At 34.9% G+C, this 19,313-nt stretch overlaps 1 protein-coding gene across 2 annotated transcripts; it reads left to right on the top strand.

Moving 5' to 3' along the window:
* Positions 1-7,820: 7,820 nt before the first annotated feature.
* LOC150099152 (uncharacterized) lies at positions 7,821-18,513 on the top strand. 2 transcript variants are annotated; one of them, XM_090404181.1, is made up of 2 exons: positions 7,821-7,915; positions 16,855-18,513. In XM_090404181.1, exon 2 carries the CDS (start codon positions 16,960-16,962, stop codon positions 17,824-17,826), a length of 867 nt encoding a protein of 288 aa, XP_090260307.1. In that variant the 5' UTR covers positions 7,821-7,915; positions 16,855-16,959; the 3' UTR covers positions 17,827-18,513. The 2 variants fall into 2 exon arrangements, with proteins under 2 accessions (XP_090260307.1, XP_090260308.1); XM_090404182.1 differs by lacking the exon at positions 7,821-7,915 and adding an exon at positions 8,289-8,418.
* The last annotated feature ends 800 nt before the right edge of the window (positions 18,514-19,313 follow it).

Below are 19,313 nucleotides of genomic sequence, written 5' to 3' on the forward strand. Positions count from 1 at the left end.
TATTGGAATAAAATATTTATTTCTCTATTTTGGAAAACCAAAGTTAGAAAAAACAACAGATTGATTACAAACTCACAAGTTACAGGAAATGCTGGTTGATTAAAACAACTACAAAAAAAAAGTTAATGCGAAATTTGGTATTGTCTGGACCTCGCAATATTTTCATAATCAAGCTGATATGAAGAAGTGTCCAATCGCAGACAATCATCCAAATGATCATTTGTAATTTGGGTTCTTAATTGATTTTTTATGACGGTCATATTTGAAAAAGTGGATTCTGACAAGTACGTCGATCCGAAATACGATAGAATTTTTCTCGCAATATCAGTAAATATTGGGAATTTATCATGTGCACACTTCCAAATGACTTCATTGTTTATTGCTTTTAAATGTAAACTATTCTGAATGTTTATTATCTCAAGTTCTACTTCAGCTTGGTTTATATCAAACAGCCCACTAATTTTATTTGAAATTTTTGTGATGTTCAAGTTTTCTTGAAATGGATTATTGATAAAAGATACAATCATTTCAGTTTTATTAAAATCTTTAAATCTTGGATTTATTTCTTCCTCAACTAATTCTATTTCACGAATAAATTCTTTTAAATCATAGCGAAGCATTTCTTGATTTTGTTCAAAAAATTTCAATAAATATGGGAGATGTCTAAATTCGCGGTCATTCATATTTTTCTTTAACAAAAGTAAGTATTGTTGGAAAATTTTTATTGAACTTAACATGTCAAAATTTTTATCTCTACCTTGTAACTCTAAATTTAAATTGCTTAATTTCATAGAGAAATCTACTAAAAATGATAAGTGTAACAACCATCTTTTATCGCTCAATTGTGGATATATATCTCCTTTTTCATCAAGAAAATTTTTATATCGTTAATTAATACAAGAAATCTTTCTAAAAATTGATTTCTGCTGAGCCCTCAAACATTATTGTACAACAGAAGTTCCCTATAATCATCTGCCTGTAATTTAAACAACCGCCGTTGCAGGACTTTTCCTCGAACAGAATTTACAGTTTTAAATGTAATATTCAAAACATCTTTTGTCTTTAATCTTTTACTACACAGTACTTGTTGGTGAATAATACGGTGGTACGTTAAAAAAATCTAGATATTTGTCATCGTTTTTACATAATGAAATAAAGCCTGGTTTATTTCTTATCATTGCAGGAGCACTAGTTAATGTCTTCTCCTCTAGTCCTTCCCAATAATGGTCTAATTTTCAAAAGTTCTTCTGTACTTGAAAAATCTTGAAATACCGTGCGAATAAATACCATCAACTGAGCAATATCAGCGAAGTAGTTTGATTCATCAAATTGTAATGAAAACGCAACACACTGGTGAATGTCTGACATTTACCTGGCCTGGAAACTTTTCTCCGGCAATTGGAACTCTTCCTTTCGGCAATTTGAAACCTTGTCTACGGTCTCTCTCTTGCAACGTCTCGAAACGAGAAGTTCCTTTCTGGAAGCGGGAAACTCCTCTCTCAAGCAACGTGGATCCGGGCAGTCTTTCTGACGGCGATTCTGGACCGGATGGTCTCCTCTCTGAGAGCAATTCTGGAACCGGGACCCCTTCTGCTTGCTTCAGTCACTTTTTATTAGGCCTCCTCTGAGACCTCGCATGAAGTTTGACAACCCCCAAAGAATCGGTATGAGTCTTTCATCTTAAGTTTCAAGTTCGGCACGCCTTTTTCTCCTCCGCTTTCTTTTTATTGTAAGTTGCCAGCCATCGGAAAGTTGTTTGAACTCTTTCTGACTGACTTCGGAGATGTTTACACTTAAAACCTGCAAGCCATTCTCATACATACAAGTTTCAATAACAATCTTTCCAATACAGCCATGTATAGCTTCGGCGACAAAAACATTGCCTTTGTTTTTAACATTCTAACATATTCTTATTAAAGCAGTATATACAGCTAGCGTCAAAAGAGTTATTTACAAAAACATCTACTCTCGGAATAGTTTGTATTACATCTAATACAAACTCTACCGAGACAAAGTTTATTTTTTACAATATTCACATGGGACTAAACCTAAGTAAAAAATCGATGTAATGTGCGTGCCGTTGCAGGTTCTTACGCATTTATTCGTTTACTAACAAGCGAGAGCGGTGAGCGCTCCGATTCTGATCTGCGCACCGCTTTGAATAATAGGCTATATCTTCGGGAATTTTTCGAATTTCTTGATAAAAAGTTAGGAACAGATTTTTAAAAGTACATACTTTCAGAAAATAATATTAAAAATCGATTTTTTTGATCCTCTAAATAGTACTGCCTCTTTAAAACTATCAAAAACTTACAAATTAGCAAAAAGAAAATGCTATAGAGGAAACACCTGGCGTGATAGAGAAAAATGGGTTTGATATTTGAAATCAGCGCACCTAAATTAGTAAAAAACAAGTCTCATATAAAAGTCAGCAAATATTGTGTTGGACTGTGTTATTAAATGAAAAAGAACAGATAAATAGATGGCTAGAATTCTTCTCATAGAAATTTCAAGAAATGACTGATGGTGACCAGAGTCTAGAATTAAATGAACAAAATGCATCATTAGATATAAATTTGAACGAAATAACAAAAATAGAAATTACAAAAGCAAGAACTCAGATGAAAACAAGTAAAGCACCGGGAGGCAGACAATGTACCAGGCGATATACTAAAAGCAAATCCAAAACTTATAGCAGAGATATTATATTGCTTACTAAATGAGATATGGCCGAAAGAAGAGTGGCCCAAGGAATGGAATACTGGATTACTGGTTAAATTACCCCAAAAAAGGGAACCTATCTGAACAAAAATTGGAGAGGTATGATATTGCTGAGTGTTATAAGTAAAATACTAGCAAGGATAATACTAGAAAGAATCAAAATAGAAATAGAAAAACAACTGAGATTAGAACAGGCAGGATTTAGAGCCACTAGATCATGCACCGACCACACTGCTACTTTACGAATTATCATAGAACAATCATTGGAATGGCAGGCAAGCGCATATTTAAATTTTATCGATTTTGAACAAGCTTTCGACAGTATAAACAGATCTTCCCTATGGAAATCACTTAGAAATTATAGACTCCCAGAAAAAAATAGTAAGAATAATTTTAAAAATGGATGAAGATTTTGAAATTAAAGTAATACATGGAAATACTGTCTCAGAACATTTTAAACAAAGACAGGAGGAAGGCAAGGTTGTATACTCTCCCCAGTGGCGCACTCAGGATTTAATCTTGGAGGGGGCCGTGCGTTCAGGATTTAACCTTGGGGAAGGGGGGGGGGGTTGAGTACGATTTGCGAATACACTCTACGCATCGCATACGCCCTATGACTGAACATCTGCAGTGATCGCTAATTCATAAGTAGGATAGAAATAGAAGACACGACATAAAAAAAAAAAACGAATTTTAATTAGGAAAAGAGTTTTGGAAAATTTTCTAGTGTTTTTTCTTTTCCTTGGGATGCCCGGGTCCCTTGGCCTCCCCTCTGGGTGCACCACTGTCTCCTCTACTATGTTTTAATTGTAGTAGACTGGGTGATAAGAAAAGTGTCTCATGGAAATACAGGACTACAATGGTTACTTCAAAACCAACTCCACGATCTAGATTTTACAGATGATATCTTCTTACTTTCACAGAAGCACCAACATATAGAACAAAAAACAACAACACTTGTAGAAACAGCCAAAAAAGCTGGTCTTAGGATAAATAAAAATAAAACAATGTTGATGAAAATAAATGCAAAGCAAAATAAACAAATAACAACAGAAGAAACACCGCTTAAAGAAGTAGAACAGTTTATATACCTTGGTTCAATAGTATCAATAAAAGGAGGAACTACTGAAGATATTAATAGAAGGAAACAGCTGGCTTATTAAACTTTCAACCAACTTAGAAATATTTGGAAAAACAAGAATTTGTCTATAAAAACTAAAATGAGAATATTTAACTGAAATGTAAAGACAATACTAATGTATGGATTAGAAACTTGGATGTTAAACAAAAAGATTGCTAACAGTGCCCAGGTCTTCCTAAACAAGTGTTTAAGAATGATACTGGGAATGTATTGGCCAAAACAAATATCAAACGAAGAACTATGGCAGAGAACAAACCAGAAACCCATGTTGGAACAAATACGTGAAAGGAAATGAAGGTGGTTGGGGCATGTGTTGAGGAAAGAAGATAAAATAATAGTAAAACAGGCTCTAGATTGGAACCCACAGGGTAAAAGAAGACGAGGAAGGCCAAGAGAAACACGGAAAAGAACAATACTGAAAGAAATAACAAATATTAAAAAATACAGGAACCAAATAAAAGCAGAAGCAAAAAACAGAGTCCAGTGAAAATGATGTGGAACACCTATGCTCCCAGGTGGAGTGAAGAGGATTAAGTAAGTTTAATGCATTATCTTCAAACTTTTTCATATATAGGTTTGCTGAAGCAAGGGAGGAGGGGGGGGGGGGCTATTGCCAGTCATTCTTTTTGTTCCCAAAATTTGTCTTGATACACGAAAAATATATTTTTTATGCAATGTTTTTATAGTTCTACAATGTCCGGTGGAAAAAGAGATCTTCAAGGAGATTCACACTGTTTCATTTCTGGGAACATTTATAAAAAGACTGACTACATCCAAACTTGCCAAGATGTCTGAAGGTTCCATGATACAATATATATACATGATAGTATATATATCCTTTACGTTCTCAATCAAATGTGCGCTGTACATAGCCACCTTACCGGCTATTAAAGATCAAATACGCACCCTCGAAAGCTTCGTATCCATCATAAATTTCAATGTAATATTAATGGTAATACAATTTTAATATGCACTTCACATTCAAGGAAATGTGGACGTATATATACGTCTGGCTCGTAGCGTGGTGAATGATGTTTTTCCTATGTGTGGTAAAATCATGTTGGAGCTGTTTTGCCAGATTTCAGGTCGGAGAGTCTCTTCCATCTACTATTGGTCTTAACGGATTAGGTTTTATATGTATTTTTGGTACTCCATATATTCTAGGAATAATGAGTGTTTTGATTGCAGAGTTCTTTTTAGTTCTTCAGTCCAATTGGGTATATTTTTAATTAGATCATTGGTTTTATTATGAGCTCGTCAATTGGGATCTCTGTCTAAGGGTGTCTAAGCATTGGAATCTTCAAGAAAAGTTTGCATTTTTAAAGAATATATACATAGAACCTTCAGACATCTTGGGAAGTTTGGATCTAGTCCGCATTTTTACAAATGTTCCCAGAAATTAAACAGTGAATCTCCTGAAGATCATTTTCCACCAGACATTGTAGAACTATATAAACATTGCATAAAACATACGTTTTTCATGTATCAACACAAATTTTGGGAACAAAAAGGACTGGCAATGGGTTCCCTCCTCTCCCCGGCTTAGCAAAGCTATATATGGAAAATTTTGAAAATAATGCATTAAACAACTATCATAAAAAACCGAAGATTTAGCTTCGTTATGTAGACGATATTTTCATCAATATGGCCAGGAACGAGAGAAGAACTTACTACTTTTAAAGATTATCTAAATAATCTGCACACCAACATAAAATTCGTCTTAGAACAGGAAGAACTTCCTTTCTTTGATATCCTAATAGAAATCAATGAAAAAGAATACAGATTATCTTTCTCCATTTATAGAAAACCCACCAACACAGAAAGATTTCTTAATACTGCCTCACACTACCAACCCATGCAAAAAATAGGTTTAGCTTACAATATTTCCAGCACAGAAGAAAAAGTAGAATGAAGAATTATACTATTTAACACAGATCCTGAAAAAAAAAAAGGTTTTGAACCTAAGATAGTCAAGAAAATCCTCAACACACCTCCTACAAGCATCTCACAAAAGCAAGATTTCAAGAACGCAATTACGCTATCATGCATTAAGAATGTTACAAATTGATCAAATGACTATACAAGCATAACATTAAAGTAGCTTTTCTAACGCTAGAAAAAATATCAAGATTTCTACATTCCCCCCAAACCTCCACATCTCCCTTTAAAAAACCAGTGTCTATAAAATGTATCGTTCTTGTGGCATCTGTTATGTTGGCCAGAAGGAAAGATCCTGGGTAATTCGTATGAACGAACATCAAAAAGACGTACAAAAAAGAACACAACACAAATCAGGGCTAGCATCCCACACAATTTCCACTGGCCATAATGTACTTTGTCATAAAACGAACATGTCTTATATTGAAAAAACTTTTCACAAGAAACTTCAAGGAAGCTGAAAATATGCTTCCTTAAGAATTCCAATGCAAATGCAACAAAAACGAGGGCCTAATTCTACACTAACTTTGGTCAGCATTCATAAAAAAATATGCCTAAGTCAGACCTCGGACCAAGTGAACGTGAACAACAGAAGATGACAACATCCAGCATTGTTCAAACATAGCATTCATTAACGTATTTCAGAGTTTGTAATTTGATGAACAGTTGGACTGCCATAACAACATCTAATGGACTATGTTGAGTAATTTCTCATTTCTTGTGTTTAAACTTTCAATTACCTGTAACCCCTGAAGATGTAAATCAAGCGACATACGAAACTTGTCTGGTTTTTTTATCTTTATTTATCTTAATAAACATGTGGTCACGATACCGAAATCTTTCTTTTGAATTGCTAAACCATAGAAACCTACGCCTACAATCTTTAATTTATTCTGATATTCATTATCAAGCAAGGTTTTGTCAATTGAACCAGTTTCCTGAGTTCAGCTCCAAGGATTTAATCTCAGACATGTCACTTTTCAATCTTCCAAACTTTGCATTATCGACAAGTAAGTGTACATTACTGTCGAGAATTAAGAAAGGAATTAAACAACAACGGTCCAAGTGCATTCTTATAAACCCTTCAGTACTGATTGTTCAATGAAATATTGAGAAATTATTCACACTTTGCTCTCCAAAAGGCATTTCGAAGGATTCAAATTCTAATGCAGTTAGGGAGATCTCTGCTTTATCAATCATAGGTTGTCAGAATGCACAGGAGTGATTTGTTGTGATACAAAAGTGATACAGGACAGGTACAGATGAGACTTGGAGTTGAAAAATCTGCTTTAACTTAGTCGGTATCGATAATACCCTTTGCCGGAAATGCCTGGATTTTAAGCCCATCTTGGATGGGAAGAAATTTTAAAAGGGCTTTACAGCCCTTGGTAGTTCGGGGAGATATGGATTGGGAACAGCGTTCATTAAATGCTTCGGTAATTTCCTGCACACAAGAAGTTCTGTATGTCCGTACATGCCTTTTCAGAAGACGGTGATCTCTTTCCTCATAGACTGACTTAGGATCCATTACGTCTCTTAGACAAGTAATGATGGTTATTTTTCCACTGATTAAACACCGGGATGTAAAGGAGACAAAAGATGTCAGAACACTGGTGAATAGCAGTTTGAAGTTCGGATCCACTTTGCAAGAATTGGATAGTTTCCCTAAAAAAAGGTACTTTTCAGACTGCGCAGGATACTTAAACTATGGAAGCAATTGCATAAACACTGTATAACACTAATCTGGTTACAACCAAATTTCGTGGGCAAATCTGGTTACCTTGATAATGACGAAATAGGGAAAGTCCAGGAACGAGTTGCTAAAACTACCTTAGGATAGTGGAATGCTCAATATGAGGACAGATTGAAGGAACGTGTTGCAGAGCTTTACAAATACAGTAGTAGAGGTGGTCTGATTAAGAATGTTTATCAGATAGATATAGGGAGATTAATGCATATAGTCATAAATGTCCATATTCATATGGTCACAGGAGAACGACGGGTTATTCCCGGAAGAGAAGGATCATTTGTACAAGGAAGCGAGTAGAAGATTTTTTGCATAAAATTCAACAGTGGGTAGTGAGTGTGCTTCAGCGCTAATGTATTTAAAGCAAGGTATGGTGGTATTTCGTTTCGTACTCTGCAATGAGTAATGTCCTGAAAATGATACTAATATTAATGTTGTTTAAGTCAGAGGAAACAGAATGAATTATAAATAAAGACTTCACGAGTGTGAGCAACAAACCGTTTCACCTGATTACGAGAGTATTGAAAACAAAATATCACAGATCATTAAGAAAATGCAGTAGTTTTCATTTCGCAAAATTTTATCGGTGTTTTCTGTATTGTTATGTCGCGTTTAAAGGAACAAACAAAGAGTAATAAAATATCAGCATGTGTTTTTGGAATTTGATAATGTAACCAATGAACCTGGCGATAAATTTTGATGGAAATTTAAAAGAAAATCGAAGGCCATTGAAAAAAAAAAAAAACATTGTGGTAAAAATCGTGTTTATTCCCTATAATTTTGTAGATAACCCAGAGAAAATCGTTATCTACAAAATTTTGATGTACGCTTCTTGACTATTGCTATAAGAAAATGTTAAACGATTGCAAAGGTTGGTAGAGCCTCTGCTACTAATTTCTCGCAAAAAGTTAAACGAGTTAGAGCGCGGTTAGTAGTTGGAAGGGATTCAATCGTTCGATGCTGTTGGCACACTTTTCCTCGATGAGTCTTTGTACTCCATAGAGGTGTCACATAATAATAACCACACTCTTATACAAAATCAAAGGATGATCCTTTGTACTCACCTCTCATGAAAAATTTTTTCATACATATATATATATATATTTCATACATACATATATATATATATATATATATATATACATATCATTCAGTTTCATTCATCATTTCACTGACAACAAAGGAAGGTCACTTACTTTATAGCTGTAAGGTCTAAGAATTAATCTCCTAGGAATGTTTTGTTGTAACTCGAAGTATTATCCCTTTAACTTCGTTTTGCACATCGTTTACCAATGCATGAAATCATCTGAGTTATAAGATTCATGCTTAAGATTTATTTCCCTTAGTAATCTCTCCTTTATGAATCACTGAAGATTGAAAGAATTTCACAAATAAAATCATGCAAATCATTCTTTGATTAATAGAATTATTATTATTATTGTACATCAGCCTATATGGAGTCCAAAGATGAATATGGGATGCTTATCCTGTTATTCCCACAATGCAAATCCACTCCACTCTTACACCACTCTCCAGTGTAAAGTCTAGTACTTGTAAACCACACTTATACAAAATCCAGGGATGACTATTGTTGTCACTTCTCATGAAAAATTTTTTCAACCTGTCTTAAAAACTCCTTTAGCAACTTATATGTTTCTGTCCTCCCTATCATTTTTCCCCTATCAGCTAAACTTTGCAAGCCAGCATATCCTCATAGGGGAGCATTCTATAGACCAATCACTACTTTCATCATTTGCCTCTGAATCTTTTCCCATACTTTTACATCTTTAAGAAAACCAGGCAAGCAGATATATGTGTATTGTTCCAGATGTGGCCTCTCAAAGTCTTATAGAGATAATGACCTCATCTCTGTGAGCATCCAGTGATCCTTTGAGCTGTTTTATCCACTTTTGCAATATGTCCTATGAACTTGAATTCTCTGTATGCTGTCACTCTCAAATTCCTAGCCTTATCAGTCTGTTGCATTTCACTTTTATCAGTATAATATACATTTAATATTTTTATTTCAAAGTGCATAACTTTATTTTGCCACATTAAACTGACAAATGTTATCCTTTGCCTACATTGTCAGTCTAGTAAAATTATCTTGCAAGATTTCTACATTACTATTATTTACTTTTGCTCCTCCTCTCCCCACTTTTGCATAATAAGTAAAATAATTGAATGGTTTTCCAAATAGATGCCAAAGAGCACATTGATAAGTAAAGAACAGGTTATTGTTTTCCTATTATAAGGCTATGATATGGCTGCATCTCAACTACTTCTACAAATTTGGTCACCTGGATTTCTTGGGGATCAGGAGTTGGTGATGGGGATCCAGAGATGAATGACCATGCTGGAGATAGGTCTGACTATGAATACTCACTCTGAGGATAGATTGAAGGTGTGTGTAGGTTACAAAGTTAGTTGATAAGGGCAAAAGAGTGGATATGATAAAAATTTACATTACTAAGGAGCAACTCCTGGTCACTCCTTATGTACCACACTGGAGTAGTGGGGTAAATAAGGGTGTTGGCTAGCTTATTTTGTTTGGAGCTGGAATAAGTTTCTAGAAGTAGTTGCGAGTTCCCAAATGGTGAATAAGTTCAAGGAGGCATATGATAGGTGTTGTGTAAATAATACTTAGTATTGGTTTCTTATAAAATTTTCTGACACTCTGAAGATACCCATATAACAATAATAATAATAATAATAAATGTTTTATAAATTTTTTTGATGACAAAAGTTTGACAAATAAATTTCAGAATTTCCTGATACAGTTTGAAATCTGTTATATTGTGCTCCTTTCATATAGGCATGATTTCATGCTCATAAATAAAAGTTTTTTTTTTTTTTTTTTGCTTCCACACATGAAAAGAGCCTCCATAGCTTAGTTGGTTTAAACAAGCCCTTTGATTTGAAAGACCAGAGTTTGAGTCCCATCTGTCATGTGAGAATCATTATTAGGTGTTTTCAATCGAATTAGTCAGTCTCATATGGGAGGGTTTTTTATCTCTGAAACTCGAGGTTTTAACCCTCAAAACAGGCCCTCAAAAACCCTCAAAACATGGGAGTGAAGGGTTTTTTATCTCTGAAACTCGAGGTTTTAACCCTCAAAACAGGCACACTAGTCCCTGTGAACACACACATCTACAGATATAAGACACTCCTGGAATAAGGATTAACCAACCTATTCTGTAGGATTTCTGTTTTGAACATCCAAATGGTGCAATGGGGTCTATGCTTTAGCATAAATCAGGAATACTTATTTATATATTTAGATGTATTTATTATTATTATTTTTACTTGACACCTCCAGGGAGTCCCAGAATCATCAAGGGAGGTCACTTGCTCTACAACTCTCCATCTTCAACACTCAACTACAACAACTTTAACTACATCGAACCACATGATCTACACCAATGCTATCTACTGTCCACCATCACTAGTATTTTCACAGACAATCACAAACATTCATGCCCACGGCAGGATTCGAAACCTCAGCCTTTTGGCTGGAGAGCGGATGCGCTGACCACTCGGCCAACCAGGCCAGGAAGTATGGTTGCAAAATCATCAAATTCCTGCATATCCTCAAGAGGTGTGCAAGATATGATAGTCCTACATGAAAATCTTTCATTATTACTAACTTCCTATCTACAATTTTCCACCAAATCAATCTGTTACCTGTCAAGACTTCATCATTATCAGATCTTATATTTCTATCTTCTGATGCACTTTTGGCTGTATTAATCCACCTAAATCATGGTCTTCCTCTTGGTCTTTTTCATGCCAAACTGGAAGAGAACACTTGTTTTGTTAATATTTCTTCTCCAATTCTATTTAAGTGACCACCTGAGATTAGCTCTGCTAACACATTCCTGGATGCTAATAATGTCAAGTTCTTTCCTAATATCCTCATTTTTGATATGATATTGCCATTGATTCCGTTTGTTCACACCCTTAATCTTTCTCAGGACTCTCATATCTGTCATCTCTAGTCTTTGGTCAAGTGTTTTATTTCTAACCTAGCTCTCAGATCCATAAGTTAAAATTGGTTTGAACACTGTCTTGTATACAGCTAATTTAGTGTTTTGACTAATTTCTCTTTTATTCTTCCATATAAATTTATTCAGTTAACTTCCTACCATACTAGCTTTGTTGATTATGTTGTCTGGTTCCATATTTTGTCTATTTACTATCTTCATTAAAAACTGTGCTAAGTAGCTGAAATGTTTTACTTGTTCTATAGGTTTTTCATTTACGATACAGTTGATATTTTCAATGTTTCTGCCTATTTTTTTTTTCTTTATTGTCTTTATCTTGTTACTGGTGACCTTCATACCAAATCTAATAAGGAGCTGAGATTAGCATTTCCAATTTTGTATCAGATTTAATACCACTTTCCTACATGATGTGATCCATATAAATAATGAATAACAGAGGGGATAATGTACATCCTTGTCTGACACCAGATTTCACATCAAACCATCTTCCTGTACTTCCTTGAATTCTAACTGCTGACTTACAACTCAAATAAAGACTGAGTATTGCTTGATATAATGCCCCCATCGACACCATATAACTGTAATGTTTTGAACAGCTTTTCTCTTGGCATCTTTTTGTATGTGCCTTTTGCAGGTTTACAAAACTTAAATACAGATCTTTGTTATATTCCCATGATTTCTGAACTATTTGTTGTGTAGTGAAAATCTGATCATGACAACTTTTGTTTGACCTGAATCTAGCTTGTTCTTCACCAAACTTCCGTTTCCACAATCATCATCCTTAACCATTTCTTGAATATACTTGCATAAATCTTGCCAGAAGTGCTCAGTAGGGAAATACCTCTGTAATTCTCACATTCAGTTTATTATCCCTTTTTATATATGGGTACTATGAGAGCTCTACTCCAATCATCTGGAATTAGTCCATCTATCCAGGCCTTCTGAACTATGCAGTGCAGACATTGTAAGACTTATACCTCCATCCTTGAGCATTTTTGGTCGAATATTATCCACCACAATGTAAAATGATGGTATAACATTACAGAATAGATGTATTTGTTTATATATAATGTATTTAGATACTATGAACTCGTCTGTAAATCCAGTGGGACTGGATGAGATTTTGACAGGTGGCAAAATCTCAATAATATATCTTTATTTGATCTGCTTCACAAATCAACTTTAACATTAACAACCAATTTTAACACTAACCTCTATTTAAACATTTGTGCAATATTATTATTATTATTATTATTATTATTATTATTATTATTATTATTATTATTATTATTATTATTATTATTATTCAGGCCTCCATTCAGACCTCCCACGATAAGTCAAAAGACTTATCGTGGGAGGTCCTTTCTAAGAAACACAAGTCTATCAAGACTCTTCGAGGGAGGTCCCTCCTAGGAAACACAAATTCTATCATACACTCCTTAAACGCATTCACCGTTCTCGCTCTCACCACTCTATCAGGCAATGCATTCCATGGCACAACCACCCTCCATGCAAAGAAACCACTCCTCACCCTGTTTCTCACAGTTTCCTTTCATAACTTCCAGGGATAGCCCCTTGTCATGACTCCTTCCCGTTGTTCAACCCAGCAAAAGAACTCCCGAGTGTCAACCCTGTATCCACCTCTCAACAGTATAAAAGTCTCAATCATATCACCTTTCCTTCTTCTATCCATAAAAGTCTGCAGTCCACATTGCCTCAGCCGATCCTCATAACTAACATTGTACAGTCCTGAAACCATCTTTGTTATCTGCCTCTGTACCCATTTCATAGTTAATCTATCTCCTTCAAATCCTGGGGACCAGATCTGAGAATAATAGTCTAAGTGTAGTCTGATCAGAGTCTTATATAACGGAATAATAATCCTTTTATCTCTGCAGGTCAGTGTCCTTCTCATTATTGCAGCAATCCTCTGTGTTACCTTCACTACCTGTGCAATATGTCCCCTAAATTTCAGGATTCTATCAACCATCAACCCTAGATCTCTTGTCTCCCCTATTTCCTCCAGTTTAACTCCTTCCATAGAGTATGCAGCATCCCAAACCTCAAGACCTTACATTTTGCTGAATTAATCTGATACCCCCATTCATTTGCCCATCTATCTAGCTTATTCAAATCCTCTTGCAGGGCTACCATATCTGCACTATTACTAATAATTCTTCCCAGTTTCGCATTATCCCAAACAGCTGAATATCCCCTTGCAATCCACAGACAATGTTATTGATATAAAGGTTAAACAATATACGTAGGCTGTTCAATAAGTTATAAGACTATATTTATACAGAAATCAGATTACCTTTAATCAGCATCATTTACATGGTTTTTTTCGAAGTAACTACAAGTTACTTCGAAAAAACGAACGAAGTAACAAATACATGATGTATTTGTCCCAACGTTGCGTCCACTTCTTAAACACATGTGAAAGTCCATTTTTTGAGAGTTCTTTCAAAACCACCTCCACAGCATTTACACATGCTTTGTTGCTTTCAAAATGGCGGCCTCTTAGTGGTTTCTTGAGCTAAGGAAACAGCCAGAAATTCGCACGGTGCGAGATCAGGATTGTATGGAGGGTGTGGTAGGATATCTATGTTGTTCTGCAAAACGTCCACTACACCACCAGCAATATGTGGCCTTGCATTATTGTGGTGCAATAAGAAGCCATTCTTCAGCAATGGGCGCTTCCTTTTGACTTGACGTGCTGTGCTATTGTCCGTAAAACATCCACATAGTATGAGCCATTTACAGTATTCCCGGGTTCTACAGCATGTTGGTAAACAATGCCTTCGTAGTCAAAAAACATTATGGTCATAACTTTAACCTAAAATTACTGAAGGGTTTCTGTAAGATTGATCCAGAAGATATTTTTGAAAATATGACTGGTGGTGTGAGGACTAGGGGCCATGCATGGAAGCTGGGCAAGAGCGTGGTTGACAAGGGTGTTATAGCTAGGTTTTTTACTTGGAGAGTAGTGAATGAGTGGAATAAGCTTCCAGAGTCTGTTGTGGGTGCTACGACCGTGAATGAGTTCAAGGCAAGGTATGATAGATACTGTGTGAATATCGAATAGTTGTTCTTGACATGATGTTAGGGCCTCCCTCGATGAGTCTGTCGACTCCATGGAGTTGCCCGGAACAATAACAATAATAATAATAATAATAATAACTTTATCAGCCGATTTTACAGTTTTTGCTTTCTTGGGGTTAGGCGAAGACGGCTGCTTCCATTCGCTGCTTTGTTGTTTCATTGTAGGATCATAGTGATACAACCAAGCTTCATGTGCTGTAATGATGCGTTTTAAGAAGTAGTCACCTTCTTGTTCCAGTCTTTCTTTCCATTCTGTGCACACATCCACTCAATGCTGCATTTGCTCTGGTGTCAAGAGTTTGGGAATCCATTGGGCGCAAACACGTTTCAGTCCCAAATGTTCAGCCATGATTGAGTGAACACTTCCCACAGAAATATTCAGGACAACATGCAGCTATCATACTGTAATTCTGCGATCCTCCTTGATGATAATCACTGCTGTGTTGATCATTGTCTCTGTGATGAACGTTGAAGGTTTTCCCTCACGTTCAAGATCTTCCACATTTTGCCTTCCTTCCTTAAAAGTTTTATGCTAGTGAAAAACACTTGCCCTCGACATTGCTTCATCGTGGAAAGCTTCGCGTATCATGTTAAAAGTGTCCGATGCCGATTTTTGCAAACGCACACAAAATTTAATCGCATAACGCTGTTCCAAGGACGCTTCTATTTCGACGACTGGTCGTGATTCGTGGGTGCACTGAAACAAGCTTGCGTTTAGTCACATGACACTCTGGCACATCAGCCCGTATATGCCATCTATCAACCTCTTTTGTTAATATAGGCAGCAACATTTCTTTATTCCACAGAAATTAATATTGTGATGAGTGGTTTCGTGACAGTAAAATTAGTCTTATTACTTATTGAACAGCCCTTGTAGGTACCAGTGCTGAGCCCTGTGGAACCCCACTTGTAACCTTCCGCCTCTTTAATATTGCTCCACTATACACAACTCTCTGATACCTATCGGACAGCCAATCCTGAATCCAGTTGACCAATTTGACATCCAGACCCATGTGCTGCAACTTGAATATCAGCTTATCATGTGGCACCCCTTCAGATGCCTTTGCTAAGTCTAGGAAAATGGCAGTATATGCTTTCAAAATCATTAGTGTCACACCCCCTTCCAAAGCCTCCACTTTTAGAGGACATAGGTCATCACTTATCATAAGCAGTATTTCACAACCATGCTTCTCTGGTAAATTTCTTCTGTATGTCTGTAAAATAGTGATAATTTATAATACCTTCTGTATTCATTCTGTTCCAATATATACATTTTATCAAGTTACCACAGAAAATGGCCTCAACACAAGCTAAAATTCTACATAGAATAAACTGTTTATGTAGTTGTTGATAATGTTGATAAGTTATCAGGTTTAATTTATTTACATGACTTCATACATTAACTTCTCAGATCCTTCTTGTGTAATTCTACCATTGTGCCCACTCATTATTTCTGTAGTTCTACCTCAACAACATGCATTAGGTCTTGGTAGTACACTTAACACATTCCATTTGAACTTTGTTATATTCATCACAATATTTTCTTTCTCTTCCTCGCCTATGCTCCATCTTTAGGTTTCAGTAGCACACATAATTTTACCATGTCAGTGTTTTTTGTATTTAAACTCTGAAAAACAAACCTTGTGAATCATCTCATTCACCACATCTATATTGAGCAGATCTTCATTTTTTTGAAAGCTGAGGAGGCTATGGATGCGATGTAACAGAAAATGCTTGAGGTAAATGTTATTCTGCAAAGAGAAATTCTATAGTTATGTTGGACATGTAGTGAAATAAAAACTGCACAAAATTAAACAACAGTTTAATACTTCCTGAATTTGATTTCTGTTACGGAAATATAAATACCACAGCATAAAGTGATATACAGTACACTACTTCTGGAGTACTAGCTCGAATTCTAGACATCAAACATGAGTCTTAATCAGCACCCGTGCTTAGCACACAATTCCATATTATCTGATGATATTTTGTCATTAGCAGTAAGAGACTATGTGGCATATATGGTGTATATTTTCTTTCATGCTAGATTTTTCTCACTGTATGGATATTGGAAGTTCATGTTGTCATACATAGATTCTCTCATCTTTTTCTTATTTTGTAAAAGTCTGAATGATATCTGATTAAAATCATTTCAGTTTTATTTGTGTAATTAATTAATACAGAATTACTTTTTTTTATAGGTCAAAGTTTATTGATACAGCAAAGTGGAATTCACCCAATTGCAATCCAGTGTTTAAAGTAGATCATTTCATTCTTAACCATTGTAAAGTTTTTGTATAATTCTTATGAGGTGGCTAAATACTATGGGAAAAGCTTTGGTGAGTGAAATAGTTGTTAATTCACCTTCAAACAATTCTTCTGATAAATCAAGAAGCACAAGACTTAAAGTATGTGAGACAAAATATGCCTGTGACATGTTAGAAAAGTCAACTGAACATTATGAATCACAAAAGAAACACATATTGCTTCACCCATCGAAAAAATTGTTCAACTGTGACACTTGTACCAAATCATTTTTGTGTATGAGAAATCTTAAACTACACACAAGAATTCATACAAGTGAAAAACCTTTTACATGTGAAGTTTGTGGTAAACAGTTTACACAACTCGGAAATCTTAATGTACACAAAAGAATTCACACCAATGAAAAACCTTTTATGTGTGAAACTTGTGGCAAATCATTTTCACAACTAGGAAGTCTTCAGACACATAAAAGAATTCATACAAATGAAAAGCCTTTTGCATGTCAAGTTTGTGGTAAAGCCTTTTTAAAAAATTATGACCTTAAACGGCATACAAGGATTCACACTAATGAGAAACCTGTTTCCTGTGTGACCTGTGGTAAATCATTTTCAGAACTGGGAAGTCTTAAAACACATACAAGAATTCACACTAATGAGAAACCTTTTATGTGTGAAACATGTGGTAAATTATTTTCACTACTGGGTAATCTTAAGACACACACAAGAATTCACACTAATGAGAAACCTTTTGCTTGTGGAACTTGTGGTAAATCATTTTTAAAAAATAGTGATCTTAAGCGGCATATTAGAACTCACACAAAGGAGAAACCTTTTGTCTGTGAAATTTGTGGTAAATCATACACACAACTGCGAAATCTTAAATTGCACAGTAAAAATTATTTGCACTGATAAAAATCATTTTACCGAGAATCTTATGGCATATCATTATCAGATTTCAAAATCATAAGACATACTCATGTCATATTAATTCCATCCTTTTACCTGTGAAATGTGTGGCGAATCACATTTACAAAAGTGAAAATCTTATGAAATAAGAATTCACTCTAATGGGAAACCTTATCTTGTCAGCGCAATGTAATTTTCATAATGGGAGCATTCTAAACTACACACACTAATCAAATTATATATGGAACATGCATTTACCCTTTAACTGCTGATTTTATATTTTACTGGCATTGTCCCATGTGCTGAATTAATTTTACAAAAAAATTTATAAATAAAATCAATTAAAGTTTTTCAAGTAAGAAGTCCAGACTGCATCATCTTGATATACACTTGTTCACTCGCAAAAATGGCAATAATAGTGTTTTATAAAATTTGCATAATCTGCAAGGGGTGTCCACTTGAGGGTGCCATTTTTTTCTGTGCTCGAGTTAACTCGACCTTAGCAGTTAAAGAGTTAAATGGAACATTTTACCTATAAAGCTATTTATTAATTATATGTGTGCATTCATCATATATTCCATTGTAGACAGGTTCCTTATAAGTTTTAACTGATCATTTATGCATTTAGAAATTTATAGTTAATGCAGGATTTCCTTACCCCACCTGTTTGTGAGGTGGGGCAGGATCACCTTTATTTATTGTATGTATATTTTGAAATTATTAAGATTTCTATTAAAATTTAAGTCTGAGTTATAAAACATTATGTAATATAAAGAAGAATTGTGCTTTTTAATAATTGTAATAAAGTTTGATGATGTAATCATAATGTAGTTTTAGCATGCTGGAAGTACTGATTTTAGTGTACATATAATACAAGTAGTGATTAGCCTGCCTGCATTATGAACCCTGAATTCTAGAAAAATTAAATCTATGAACAGAATTGGAAAAAGAAGAAAACAGTTATGATTATCCAAGTGAGAATGACTCCTCATAAGGAACAATATTTTAACTCAAAAAAGTTTATAGAAAGAATTTTGTAGCAGACAGAAAAATTAAGCGATTTAATATCAATTGGAATTTTATTTACTACTATTCTAATTCTCACCATTTAATTTATTGGATCAAGATGAAGTCAGAAAGAGGATAGCCAAGAAGGGTGAAATAGAACAAATAAGATTGCTTAGAATAAAGATAAGAGCAAGTGGAAAAATTATTTGAGAAAGGATTGGTAAGGAAAGAAGAGGAAGAACAATATGTAATGATGTAACTGTGGTTATGAGTATGCAGCAAGATATGAGATGGGTTGGTGAGAAAGAAAATATGAAAGAATAGAAGAGAAATAAAGTTGATTGTAAGTCTATTATGACAGCATGATAAACCAAGTTGAGAAGGGCTTTGAAGGTAGATGTGCATTTAGTATGATGGAAGAAAAGAATTTTAATAGTGGGATAGATTTCATTTGAATGAATTTGAAATTAGGCATTTTGAAG

Source organism: Typopeltis vanoorti, chromosome 14 (genome assembly GCF_054136105.1).
Source record: "Typopeltis vanoorti isolate ZY-2024b chromosome 14, IOZ_Tvanoo_1.0, whole genome shotgun sequence".
In the NCBI taxonomy this organism is placed as follows: Eukaryota; Metazoa; Arthropoda; class Arachnida; order Uropygi; family Thelyphonidae; genus Typopeltis; species Typopeltis vanoorti.